At 37.1% G+C, this 14,353-nt stretch overlaps 1 protein-coding gene across 1 annotated transcript; it reads left to right on the plus strand.

The window, feature by feature from the left end:
• The first annotated feature begins 1,970 nt into the window (after positions 1-1,970).
• LOC140170681 (uncharacterized) lies at positions 1,971-11,669 on the plus strand. Its single transcript, XM_072193925.1, has 4 exons — positions 1,971-2,105; positions 4,066-4,248; positions 7,494-7,565; positions 9,496-11,669. Exons 2-4 carry the CDS (start codon positions 4,083-4,085, stop codon positions 9,627-9,629), a joined length of 372 nt encoding a protein of 123 aa, XP_072050026.1. The 5' UTR covers positions 1,971-2,105; positions 4,066-4,082; the 3' UTR covers positions 9,630-11,669.
• Positions 11,670-14,353: the final 2,684 nt, after the last annotated feature.

Genomic DNA, 14,353 nt, shown 5'->3' on the forward strand with positions numbered 1-14,353 from the left:
AAAGTTTAGCAGTCCATCGAGGAGGGGTCAAAAAGTTTTCGAGCGAAAAATTTGAGGAAGACCAGCCCCCCCCACCAAAGTATTTCTGAACACTCCCTAAAGAACAGGCAGAGTATTCAGCTATATTAGTTTCAGATATCTTAAACAATGTATCTAGCTAATTAATCCAGCCAATGGGCTATTCCAGTTGAAATCCATACTACCCCTGTGAAGATTTTGGAAATATCTTCCACAGCGGGAGTATGTTTTTCAAATATAATTGGTTAGAGTTAATTTGAAACCCATACTCCCTCTATATTATGGCTTTACCTATATCTTCCACAACTGGAGTGAGTATTTCAAATGGAACTTACCCAATAACTGTCTCTTCTATTCAAAACTTATACTCCCTCTGTGGAAGACTTTAGCTAAATCTTCCACAGGGGTAGTGTGGATATTAAATGGAATAGCCCAATTAAATGTACGATGAATAAATACATCAGTTGTAAATCATTTTAATTAGTAGCAATCGTTCAATTGATTAGACTATGATATTAAAAAAATCTATAAATGCGTATAAAAAATCCCCATTGCACAATATTTTCATATGTCATTGCGCAATCCCAAATGATCTTGAACTTCTTTATGTTTTATACAGGGTGGTTAAAAAAGAAAAAGAAGAAAGAAAAACACAATTTTAACGATTTTATTTTTTACCGTTTACCATGTGATGAAAAATCTGAGAAAAGTCGCTAAGCGCTATATAATATAGAATAAGCTAATTCAGTAATTATACTCATTTGAACAAAAAATATCAAGACTAAATTTGTCCATGAATAATATCGGACTTTATTTGGCTGCGGAGCAGGCGACCATAAAGCTTCTAAAATAATATAATGACCAGTGTATAACGTTGTCTATAAACGCCGGGCATAACACATTTCCAATTTCTGGACAAGCAGGGATGCTTTGTTGTTCATGTCTCTTTTTGGGATGCAGGCCCGTAACCAGGATTTTTTTTTGGGGGGGGGGGGCTGATTTAAAAAAAGTGGCCCTTTTTTCAAAATTTGGACCTTTTTGGACTGGGGCGGATTTTGCTTGATAGGACCTTTTGGGTCAAAAAAGGGGACTTTTTGGGTATTTTGGGATGGGTCTGATGGGATGGGTTTAGTGGTGGTGCCATTTGGACGAGGCGTGGGTAAAATATGCTACCCCAGTCCCCTAATCAGAGATCTTACCGCAGTTCCCCCAGTAACCCGCCCTCTCCCGAAAAAAATCGAAAATTTACCATTTTCTCGGCATTTTTGCGGAAATTTCTTGATTTTTACCCACTGAAATTCTCTTCGCCCCCATACCTCCCCCCAAATAGAAATTTCTGATGCCTATGGGATATCATCTTCTCATCTTTCTGAAGTTGGTGTTGAATGTTCTATTCTATACAATATTGTTTGGCAGTAATGTCTTTTGCTAATAGTATCTCCAAAGTAATTTTGCGTTTTTAATCGAAATTTAGATTAGACTTCTGCACTTGCCCATTGTGCATACTCTAACTATTACATTTCTGATTTGTATTCATTTGTGCACATTTGATAGATTTTCACATCTGATCTTTTCAGTCACCGTACTCCCTCTGTTTGTTAGCTTCCCAAGTGCTCGGGCTTTTGCGAAAATGGTAGATTCTAAAATCAGAATTGTTCAGTATTGAAGTGAGCCATTATTATGCCATATGTTGCATTCAATATAAGCCTACGTAAACTTTACTACTTTTACGGAGCCTCATAGGCCTACATGTACACGGTTTATTCCATTTGTAAATTTACCTTGAAATATCATGTTTTCAAATACTTTTTCTGTTCAATCACATAAAAACACACCCAAAAGGCGTGCACATGGATTAGTCCATTCCCTGATTAGTTTATAGCTGGACCTATTCTCGTTAATTTTTGATAAATAGGCCTAACATCCACAGACCCAACTCAGACATACGAGAACAGGACAGAGTGATCTCACCTCCTATAGCTCCAACTCTCCTCTCAGTATTTTTTTGATCAGCACATTTTTGTCTTACGGGAACTGAACTCGAACCAAGGCTTTGAAGAATCATCTGAGAAGTGTACCAGTACTAGGTAAGTTTTTATTTATTCATTTCTGAAGTTTATGTGGCTAATGAGATCATAGACTCTGCTATGATGTACAGTATTAAAGTGAATATACTCGGCAAAATGCGAATTTGCGATGGAAGGTGAAAAAGAAGTTTATTTGACATAACAGAAATATCACAAATCTTTCTAATCAGGAAAACATTCAGTTTTAGGTTTACTTAAAAAGAGGGTTTGTTTTTTACCATCTAAACAGCATAGGAGTCAACGAATCACTTGCAGCCCGATTTGAAAACCTTGAAAATTGAAATTTCCTTCTCACTCATTACCATTTCTTACGTAACTAATTCAAAAATTAACTACCGCTATTTCAAAACGTATTTTAATGTTGAAATTAACTTACAAGATCAATATAATTATTACTATCAAAATTAGAAAGAAGAAGAAAAATAATTATAATGAAAAATAGTAGTAAGTAGACCTAAGTATAATAACAAATCACCAAAATTTAAATCACACGATGTTTTAAAAAATCAAATAAAAAATCACGAATTAAATCAACTTTTTCATTTTTTTTGATAAATGTAAATTAATTTCTTCCTTGAATTAACTGTCCTAATGTTTCTATAACTTTTGGATCTATGATGCCATTTTATCTATTACTAAAAATGCATCTTCAAAGTAGCCTACATAATTCAAAGGGCCCCATGATTTTACCAATTTTTGTTCGCACAAAAAGTTTTGGAAACTGCACTGCAACATTTAGGTTGTACTCAAACTAACATCGGCATGGGTAGAATTTAGCTCAAAACGCACAGACTGGATTGGACCAAGTGAGAAACAAGTATATAACTTACTTCAGAACATACAGGGAGGTATAAGGATAATTTACTGGGTGGGCAATTTAATTTATTCTTGCCCTCAAATTGGGGAAAATAATTTACTGGGTGGGCAGCGATAATAATGGCATCCAGACGTAGGGATTTCAGTTTCTGAAATGTAGACCTGTTTTTGCGTAGAATTTGGCTTTGGTGTAAAAGTGCCCGGACTTTACCCCCTATCTGTGCCGATATTAGCATATTCATGTAGTAACTTTCAAGATTTGAAAATAGGCTACTAATTATCATTCACTATTACTCAAAGGTAGCAAAAAAGGAAGGTATAGTACAATTAGATGGGAAGGGTAATGTTTTCTTGGTATTATAGTGAAATAATATGTTTTGAATTTTACTGTGGAACTTCTTGTCACAGACACACATGTAAAATCAGCCGTTTTTTGGCGATTTTAGCCATTAAGCCCCTCGCATAGGCCTAACTAACTCTGAAAGCCCCTCTGAGCCCCCCGCAGGAAAAAAAGATCCTGGACACGCCGGTGATAGGCCTACACCTTATAGAACTTGTGATCGAAGAAGAGTAAAATGTGGTTCGAGTTCGAGTGGGGAGTTCGAGTTACATTTTAGTGTCCCAGTTAGAATTTAGCGTTGCATTTTAGAGTTTATAGTTGCTTTTTAGAGTTATAATCCACGGTTCTTTACTTGCCATGGTTTTTGTTATTGTTGTTGTTTTTGTCAAGCATTCGCCTATCTAGGCTAAAATATTTGAAATCTAGGCCTATGAGATATACTGACGAAACTTCGGCCAGGCATTAAAGTGACCCGGTGAAGGGGTTCGTCGTATATAGATATAGCTGGCCGGGTCATTTTTTACAGGACAGGCAAGTAGCCAACAATTAGGCTTACTGCCATGGGTCATATGCGGCGGCCTAGCGGAATTAGATCAGTTTGATTGGCCCTGCGGGGAATTGAACCCAGGACCTCTTGCACCAAAGGCAAATACCTTAACCAGTGTACCACGTGATTTCTTTTGTGAAATATAGGCAATCAAAAGATCAAATACTTTAAGTTTATTATTGATATGCGGTAGGGGCCTACCTATGCAGTTTGCAAAATTCAGTGATCAAATTCCTTTTATTCTGTTTCAATTTCAGAGTCACCCTCACTCAATATGAGTTTCTTTACTGTATCTGCACTACTGATGGCCTTCGTCGCAGTTTTTTCGGAGGCCACAACTGAAGAACCAGAAATGACACCGCGGCCGCCTGCAACATCTCCTACGGGCCCACCCCCAGCTGTTGCGCCATATGGATATGCTATCCAATCTTGTGCACCAGGTAAGGTGGTGGCGTCCTTGTCAAGTTGATTGTTTAGTTGGAAGAAGGGCCTAGCGTGTACCTTCAGAAATCAACTTCTAAGCAACGTTTCTAGATCAGAAAACATTCCTCTGGTCATAATGATTCAAAAAAAGTATAGTTTGACCTATCTGCATGATTTGCGATATAGGCCTACACTGCAAAAAGCGTGTTTAGGAATTAAACATTTTTCTAAGTACTGCAATGAAGTAGTGCATTTCTTAAACATCGTAGATTTTTGTATTGATGAAGTGCATTCCTGTCATCTTCTGTAGATCTGTGTATTGATAAAATAGAATATTAATTACATCTAATATAGATCTTTATATTGATGAAGTGGTGCATTAATTACATCTACTGTAGATCTGTGTATTGATAATGTGATGCATTGCTATCTACTGTAAATCTGTATTTAAAAAGTATGGCCATAAGCGGTAAGTAGTGCATTATGTACATCTACTGAAGATCTGTGTATTGATGAAGTAGTGCACTGCTTACATCTACTGTAGATCTGTATATTGATGATGCAGTAGTACATTGCTTGTCTACTGTAGATCTGTGTTTGATGAAGTAGTGCATTGCTTACATCTACTGTAGATCAGTGTATTGATGATGCAGTAGTACCGTGCTTGTCTACTGTAGATCTGTGTTTGATGAAGTAGTGCATTGCTTACATCTACTGTAGATCAGTGTATTGATGATGCAGTAGTACATTGCTTGTCTACTGTAGATCTGTGTTTGATGAAGTAGTGCATATACAGTAGATATGTATTGATGAAGTAGTGCTTTGTTTATATCTACAGTAGATAAGTGTATAGATCTGTTTACCAATGACATCGTGCATTCCTTAGGGGCGCAACATTACATTTCCAGGGGGGGCATGGGAGTTCAATTTTTGCAACAAAAAAAACTTCGCCCACTAGTGAGACGAAAAAAAAAATTCGCCCACTAGTGAGACGAAAAAAAATTTGCCTCACTGATGAGTAAAAAAACGAAAAAAAAAATTATACCTGACCCAAACTCCCATGCATGAGAATCTAATGGTGCGTCTCTTACAGCTATTGTAGATCAGCGTATTGATGAAGTATATTAATTAGGCCTACATCTACTGTAAATCTGAATATTGATGAAATAGTGTATTGTGCACATCTAAAGTAGATCTGTGTATTGATGAAATAGTGCATTGTTTACTTCTACTGTAAATATATGTATTGACGAAGTGGTGCATTAATCTACTGTGTCTTTGGTGGAGTACTGATTTGCTTATATCTTTTGTTGATGTATATATGTTTTGATGAAGTAGTGCATTTGTACAGCTACTGCAGATCTTTGTGTTGATGAAGTAGTCCATTGACCATAGGCATATCTTGGGCCGGGGGATGGGGATCGGAATGACCAACGAATTCCCCAATATTTTGAAAGGGGGTGATGGGGTGGTCTTTACATCCCCTCCCCCAATGTTCATACCCATATGTGGGTTTCTGACCAAATTAATCTCAAATTTGGCCATTTTAGCGAATTTATTCCACTTTTGCACCATATTTCACCATTTCAGCTTTAATATGGCAACATTTTTTACGCGCAGTAGAACCATAACCTTAGTCTGTTACCAGAATTTGGGGGGAGGGCACCGGGCCTGATTTGGGGGGGGGGGCAGGTCTGATTGGGGGCACAGCCGTTTTTCGGCCATTTTCCTATGGGATTTAAAAAAAAATCAGATCGATTGGGGGCATGGCATGTGCCCCCGTGCCCCTATGACAAAGTCTATGGAAAAGACATGGAGTGACCCATAAAGCAGCTCAGCACTTTTTTACCACTTTGGCATCTTTAACGCGCACCTTCCGTAAACACGATGTGGGGTTATGATTGGCTGATTGATTTGCGTCATGATGAAAAGTTTTGAAATGTAGACCTCATGCTGTGTAGCAGCATCTTACACGTGACTCATCCTTTATACGCGAAAAACAGTTTTGCTTCTTTTTTTGGGGGGGTTCTTTACCTTCACTTGTTGAATTCATATAAGAAAGTTTATTGTTAGGATTGCTAAATATTGTTGCCAGTTTCATGAACAGCAGATGTACTTTGTGTGGGTTAAAACTGAGTGGGTGAGATGCGTATTATTACCAAGAAGCTCGTTGTGTCATTTCTTTTGTATTGTATAATGTTCAATTGTATGTTTTATGTATATGGGAATAAGAATAAAAGAAACGATCTAAAATTGTATTGTCAGAATTGTTACCAGCTGATGCACACTTGTGGGTTTAAATTTAGTCGGAGTGTTTTGAAACAAAGAACTAAATATTTTAATTGTTTGACATTCTAATACATTCATTGTATATGAAATAGGAGTATAATTTGGAGTTGAATGATCTTTTAATCTAGGAAACCAGACCATGTGTTAGAAACCGGGGGTAGAAAGAGCCCAGATGTTATGAAAATGTTACAGAGAGCTACATCGCACCATTCTTTGGAGTTTTAAATACATTAATTATGAGATACAAGCAGAATGTAAATTTGAATGGCCTTTTGTTTTAGGAAAGTAGGTCGTGTGATTGAAAGAAGTGTTATGAGCTTGATGATGAGTTAACACACCCACAGCTGATCTTGTACATGATGGCAATTTTAATGGTGTCTTTTATTCTACGATTGAACGCAGCAATATGAAAGTTTATGATAAATGGTTATAACTTTTTATGTACCATTACAGGTATGCAAAAGTATACATTGCTGGAAAGCATAAAAACACAGATTACAATGACCTAAACTTGAAATCACAACCAGGGTGTGCGATGTGCGAGAAAATATACAGTGTGTACCAATTATTTTTTAATGAACATGTTGTATATTTTTAAATTACCTATTTCTTTTCAGAAGCATTTTCACAATATGAGAAACTATTAAAGAAAGTAGCAGCAATGTAGGCCTATAGGCCTATATTTTAATTTGGTACCAAATTAGCAAGGAAGAACCAGCATAGTGCTATGGGGGGAGGGGCAATTCCCCAGTTCCCCATTTTTTTTGTCAATTTTGCCCCACCCCACCCCTGAAATTCACTTTGTGAAATGTGTGCAGGATCTACACCTATGGGGAGTTGATGATGTTTCACAGTGTCAGTGTTGTTGTTGGTGTTGCAACTGATATTGCTTGGTATAGTGATGGTATTGCCAATTATTTGTTTCACCAGGAAAGTTGTTATAATTAATTGAATTTTTGTTCCCCCACATCAGGCATGCCTGGCATTCCCGGTCTTCCAGGCCAACCCGGACCTCGTGGAGACAGAGGAGAAGCTGGTTTCCATGGTAAGTCATGTTTTGCTCAAATATAAAATGCAAACTCCCAGGTGCAAACTTGAGCAGAAAATGAGGTCTGTACTTTCTTTTGAAAAATAATTACTGGTGCCACTTATGCCCTTGCTACATGTGCCCTTATTCTCAGTTTAAACCAAAATGACATTACAGGTTAATAATATTCACATATTTTGATTATCTTGTACTAACTTCTTAATTTCCCACATAACTAGATGTCAAAAAAAAGACCAGGCTCTTCCAGGCAAAATACATTCTGTGAGAATTTCAGATGAATGAACAGTGTGCCAGTTTAGATGTGCACATAATTGTGTCCGCTGCATCCTGGGATGTACTTGTCCAGTAACCTCCCTGTGGGTGCCTTGTTATGGCTGAGCGTACATAACCAGGGCGTAGCCAGCTTTTTTGGTCAGAGGGGGCAAACTAAAATTTTGAGGGTACAGATGAAAAAAATGCAGTTGCATCATTCAATACATATACCGGTTTTGTTTTTAGAGAGACTGTACATGTCTTCGAGCTTTCATAAAGGCTTAATTGGGAAGATGTGCGCAGCGTGTAAAAATTGTGCATTTTACACTATTTTGGCCCATGATCGGGGTGAAATTTGGTAGAAAATGGGCTCCTTGCCCCTTTTCATTTCCTTTGCCCTAGAGATTCTGCCCCTGGCTACGCTACTGTACAAAAGCTATGTTCATTTATTATTTCCATGTACAAAACTAGGAACATTTTCAGCAGACCTAATTTTGAGACAAAGGTCTTTCAACAGATACATGCAAAGTTTTGTCATTTTTGGCTATAATACCCATATAACTTATCAAAACACAATTATAACCAGTATTAATAATCGTACTCATCATTGCTCTAATTGTCAGAATTGGAGTGGTACCAATATTTGCAGTACATCTGTACCCCCTTCCAAGAAAAATAACACATTAGGGGGAAATGACACCAAGCCTTTGGATCTCCTTTATAGAACCCATACCATTTCTCTTGCGTATTGGCTTCATTTATCTTAATGTTTGTCATTTAAACATTCTGAATCTATTTCTTTCAGAGGTATAAATACTACAAATGATGGGACTTATAAAAGTTCAATCTTTATGCACTAGTTCTTTTTTGTGATGCTGAGATCTTTTAATTTCTATGTCAATTCTGTCACCTTATACTTTGTGCATAAGACATTATCTAACGGTTCTCAAACCTTTTTCCAAGATACAGAAATTCACAAAGAATGAAAAAAAAAAAAAAAAAAAAAAGTGATGCAACAATCGGATTAACTATCATAGCAATACGCTGGCGAAGTTACGTAATTAATCGGATTAATTACCATAGCAATAGGTGAAAACAATTTTGAACATACCGCGCTGCACTACAAGCAGGTTACACTCATCACCTGTCTATGTCTGCAGTCATAGATTGAATACAATACTGGTCTTTTCAAAGATACTAATCTTACAGGTGCAAGTGATCAACATGATATGGTTCAATGCAGAGGTACCGCGTGAACGTATCAGTGCAGCGCGGTATATTCAAAATTGTTTTCACCTATTGCTATGGTAGTTAATCCGATTATTACGTAACTTCGCCAGCATATAGGTGAAAATAATTTGTGAATATACCGCGCTGCACTGGTACATTCACGTGATACCTGTGCATTGAACCATAGATGTCAAAGAGCAGGGATAAAGACCAGGATCTTAATTCTATAGAATATTGAATATCATGCTGATCACTCGCACCTGTAAGATAAGTATCTTTGAAAAGACCGGTATTGAGTGCAACCTGCTTGTACTGCAGCGCAATATATTAAAAATTGTTTTCGCCTATTGCTATGGTAGTTAATCAGATTTATTACATCACTTCCCCAGCGTATAGGATAATGTTCTAACAAACAACTTCAACATTATTATGTTTCTCAATACAGGAACAAAGGGTGACCAAGGTTTAACTGGTCCACCAGGTTCCCCAGGTGTTCAGGGAGAGATGGGAGAGTCCTGTAAGTGTACTCCTTCACTCGTGTCAGCCTTCGTAGTTGGAAGAAGGATCATCTGCAGGTAACATCTGATTATGAAACAATTGTGTTTCAAACAGTGTTCCTCAACTTGGGCGATGATTTGAATCCTAACACTGGAATCTTTACCTGCCGCGTTCCAGGGTTGTATTATTTTTCGTTCAGTATCATGGCCTATCCACATGCAAGCTATGGGTTAAATGTACGTTTAGTGGTAAACTGGGATGAGAAGGCAGCAATTTACATGACTGCTTATAGTAAACACACCACCCTATCCAAGAATGTAATTCTCTATTTGGGAGAAGGTGATGAGGTAATGGTAGTGGCTTTTGCCAACAGTTACATCTTGGGAATGGAGCAAGCCAATCAATTCCTTGGTTACCTTATTGCCCCTTCCGAATAGGTAGACTATTGCACTCCACGCCCGTGCAATAGTCAATTTTCCATTGCACTAACGCGAAGCTACCATGGCATGTGCATATAGCGACCACGGTGACCACCTTGACTCGCCAATTATAGGTGTGGGTTTCGCTTCGAAAGTAAATATAGCTTATTATATTTTTAAATTTATTTTGTTTTCCTGGTGATTTATAAAATTAAGTGGAAGAAAAGGAATATATATGAGTTAGGCCAAATTAAAAAAAGGTTTGTCTTAAAGCTCCCAAGTGCATTAGTTTTTTCACCCGAATTAGTAAAAAAAAATTTGTCTTAAATTGTTCCACCAGGAAAAACATTTTAACCAAAGAATAGTTTGCAATATCTCATGTGTTTCGTTCACTTTCAGTTTAGGGTAACAAAAGTCAAAGCCCCGTGTTAAACTATTTTGTGATGTAAAACACCCGAGATACAAGTATTATTATCAATCAGGGTCTTAGCTAGCCACCCGTCTGGCCGTCATTTCAGACGGCCAGTTTGCTCCTGTGACGGGCAAAATTAATGCCTTTGACCCGGTCCCCGCACTCCGTGTATCTGCGGGTATTCATGCTTGTCGGTGAACTTAAAAAACACCCCCTTTTGCATGTCATTTCGCGAAGTTTTTAGGAGAAAAACACTCCTTTTTTTTAGCGATTTCGCGAATTATTTGCCCTTCGACAATACCCCTATTTTCGCTAAAACGCGAACGATATTTCTAATATATACCCTTTTCTGGCAGAAACGCATAGACTGCTCGATGAAAATACCTTATTTTTCAATTTCGCGAACACGTGGTTTGAAAAACACCCCTATTTTGTGTGTTTCGCGAATCGCGTTTCTTCATCTGAAAACACCCCATATTTTGCGAAATTTTCGACAAGCATGAATACCCGCGGATGCACGGAGTGCGGGGACCGGAGCCTTTGACAGATGCCATATTATGAATTGTATGTTTTGAGAAGCTAATTGACCTTTTTAGTAGACCCAATTTGTAGAACAAGGCCAAATCAGCACATTATTTGAACTCTTTGAACCCCCAATGGGCTATAGAGGTCTGGCAAATGTTTTAAAGGTCAAATTAGGACAGGCAATTTTATTCAAATGACGGGCAACCCACGATTTCTAGCTAAGACCCTGTTATCAATTGATGGGTTTACTGACTCTACACTATGCAGTTAGCAAGAGATTTGTAATACTTCATTTGGTTACCTATTTCTGTTACTTCTAGGGTCCACAACTTTTAAGTTCCCCCTAAATACTTCTTTTAATAAATCGAAAAATATTTGACGAAATGCAAACTTGTAAAAAGATATGTGTAGCCTTATTTGTTTTACACATATGGACCAAATTATAGCGTCATACGTCATTTTGTTCAGTCACAATGGTTCATTATGTAAAAATAGAGACCGTTTTAAACAGCGTTAAAAGTTGCATCTGAGTCCATATAGGCATAGGAGTCAGCTCTCAAACAATACAGTAGGTCAGGTCTATTCATGTGTTTGTTAAAGAAAACCTGACTGCTATGGACTCAGATGCAACTTTTAAAACGGCCTCTTTTCTTACACAATTAACCATTGTGAATGAAACCAATGACGTGTGACGCTATAAATTGGTCCACAGGGGTAAAACAAATAAGGCTAAACATATTTGTTTACATTTTACATTTCGTAAAATATTTTGCGACTTATTTTAAATAGTATTAGAGGGGAACTTATAAGTTTCGGACCCTACATTACCTTTTTTTTTGTTGAGGTCCAATGATCTTACCCTTTTACAATGTAATTATGGAATCTACTATAACAAGGTATGATAATTGATGTAATTGAAACAATAATATATATTTGTGTAGTTTTCATATGTGGGGATTAAATAGTTGCTATAGAACTGCAGATCTTTTGTCACATTTTACAGTGTGAAATTGATGTTTTGAGAAGTTAAAGATTTTAACCCCATCGTCCAAGCTGCATTTTGCCTAAGTAGAAGGAAGGAAGGAAGGAAGAAAATGAAGAGAAAAGTTTTTCTCCATCCCGGTTTTGAAACACTGACCCCTAGGGTGCCAACCACACCAGGGGTAGCAAGCCACATGTGTGACTGTTGCCTGGCTAATGGTTTTGTTATTGACAATAATAATAATAATAATAATAATAATTTTTGGAATTTTGGTTTCTAGGCCACCTATAGGAAAGAAACTTGTTTTTTAAGCTATACAAGCTGTGAGTAAAAAAGAAACATCAACACCACACAAGTTTTCAAAATGCAAATATTATATTTTGTAGTTCCTTGACATCATTTCTAAACACCATATTCCTTCCATTAACCGCCCAGGGCGCTAAACAAAGACATTTTAGTGGGCGTTTAATTTTACATTGTTGAATAGTCACCCATCACCATCTGATAGCATATAGTTAGTGCACCCTCACAAACATGGTGTTGAACATAATGTCCAAGTATAGTCACTCGACAGGTAAACTTAATGGAAGTATTTTGGCAAGACTGGATGGGCGGTTAATAATTTCACATTTTGCTTATTGTAAAGATGGCAAGTAGAATCTTGGTCAAAAATCAATTTACCTCCACACGGAATAAAGCAATTCCTATCATGGTAACTGGATCGCTGACCAAGATTTTGCATTGTTAAAGTTTCTGGGTGGACGCTTATAGCAGCATGGGTGGTTAATGGAACGAATACGGTACATGTATTCAAATAATTGTGAAGCAGTTCTGTTAAAATAAGCATTTACCATATTCGATCTAATTAGTGCTCTCCCCTAATTTAGCGCCCCCTGTGCACTTTTCTAGTTTGCGTTGGTTTAAGCGCCCTCTTCCAGTGCACTTTAACTAAAATAGCATTGAATAGGGTAAATTCTTTTGGCATAATCGAATAAAAAAAACAAGAGCACCAATGGTGCTGTAGCTCATTTTCCCTAATTAAATATGCAAATTAGTTAATTAATATGCTTAACATTTGAGTATTTTTTGTTTATATCAATTACTTTGTACCAAGTTTTAAATTTCTATGATCTTCACACAAAAACCGATTACACCTGTCTCACCTTAATATAAAGCAGGGCCAAATTTTTACGAGCTGCATAGTCAATAAGATAACAATAATGTTAATTGGACCACTAAGTACTTATCTTGGAGACAAACAACTGGGTGAGAAGAAAAACAAGAAACAATTATATTGAGGGTTTAGGACCATACACTGCAAACCCAAAGTGCCTATATTTCAGCAGATCCTCTAAAATTGGTTTGGCAGTAACAATTAGTGTGTTGCTATTGGGACCATTTACCAGTAAAAAGACGGTAAAGGGATTAATTCTGCTCAATATAAACTGACCTTCCCCGCTATTTACTGGTAAACAGAGGCGAGTTTTTACCGGTAAAGTTTTCCTTCTTGAGGAAGGAAAATAGCGGGGACGCTTACCGGTAAACGTCAATAGAAACTCACTCCGTTCCAATTGAATGCGCATACAGGGAAGTTGAGTCGCGAAATTGACCTCTGCATCATCAATGAGCTAGCTTGTTTATGTATTATACCATGATTATACCATTCCGTTCGCAAAAATTCTTAGGCCTAATCACATACAAATATTTGACTCACTTGCTATAGGCTTAAATAAAGTAAATGGAAGAAATATTCATAATGCATTATCCCTGCATTATACATATTATGCTAAATATTTAAGTGAGTTATGATTTATGAGTAAATTTATGAGAAATAAAACAACAACAACAACATCAGCGGATGAATCCAGCTGTGCATGCGAAATAAATAGAAATCAACTCGGATCCGCGGCGGTGTGTGCTTCAGAAAATTAGAAAGATTTCATGAATTTAATATTATGTTGTTGATGTTAAATTACTATTCGCTAAAAAGAATATTAACTGAAATTAAACTGTGAAAGATTAAATTCTAAGACCTATTTTTTTGCGCGCAACAATACTGAGTACTCACGTCGATATCACTGAGGGGGATTTCCTAATGGCGTAATTTGATGTACGAGAACGAATGAAAACGCTAATAAAAAAACATTATTCTTCAGTCTTCTTTTCTCGTGTTTGCTACCTCATTTTTAGCCAAACAATTAAGAAAATACTACAATATTAAAATCCACAATGCTTTGCGATTGACCCGGGGATTGACCCCAGTGCACGACCTTTCACCGGCAAACTTTTCAGGTGTGTCAATTGACGCTGTTCATCGAGTGTTTACCGGTAAACAACATGCAATGGAAACTGACCGTTATCCGCCTTTCGCTGCTATTTGACGGCGAACAGTTTTACCGGTAAAATGCAGGGGACTCAATAGAAACATGCTAAATGAGGGATTAATTACTAAATATAGGCACAAATT

The sequence above is a fragment of the Amphiura filiformis genome, chromosome 15, assembly GCF_039555335.1.
Source record: "Amphiura filiformis chromosome 15, Afil_fr2py, whole genome shotgun sequence".
Classification (NCBI taxonomy): Eukaryota; Metazoa; Echinodermata; class Ophiuroidea; order Amphilepidida; family Amphiuridae; genus Amphiura; species Amphiura filiformis.

Excerpts from the sequence above, each read along its gene's own strand:
- LOC140170681 (XM_072193925.1), top strand. The coding sequence starts at position 4,083 with ATGAGTTTCTTTACTGTATCTGCACTACTGATGGCCTTCGTCGCAGTT. Across the intron at positions 4,249-7,493 it reads TATCCAATCTTGTGCACCAG|GCATGCCTGGCATTCCCGGT; the intron begins GTAAGGTGGTGG and ends CCCCCACATCAG. Across the intron at positions 7,566-9,495 it reads AGGAGAAGCTGGTTTCCATG|GAACAAAGGGTGACCAAGGT; the intron begins GTAAGTCATGTT and ends TTCTCAATACAG.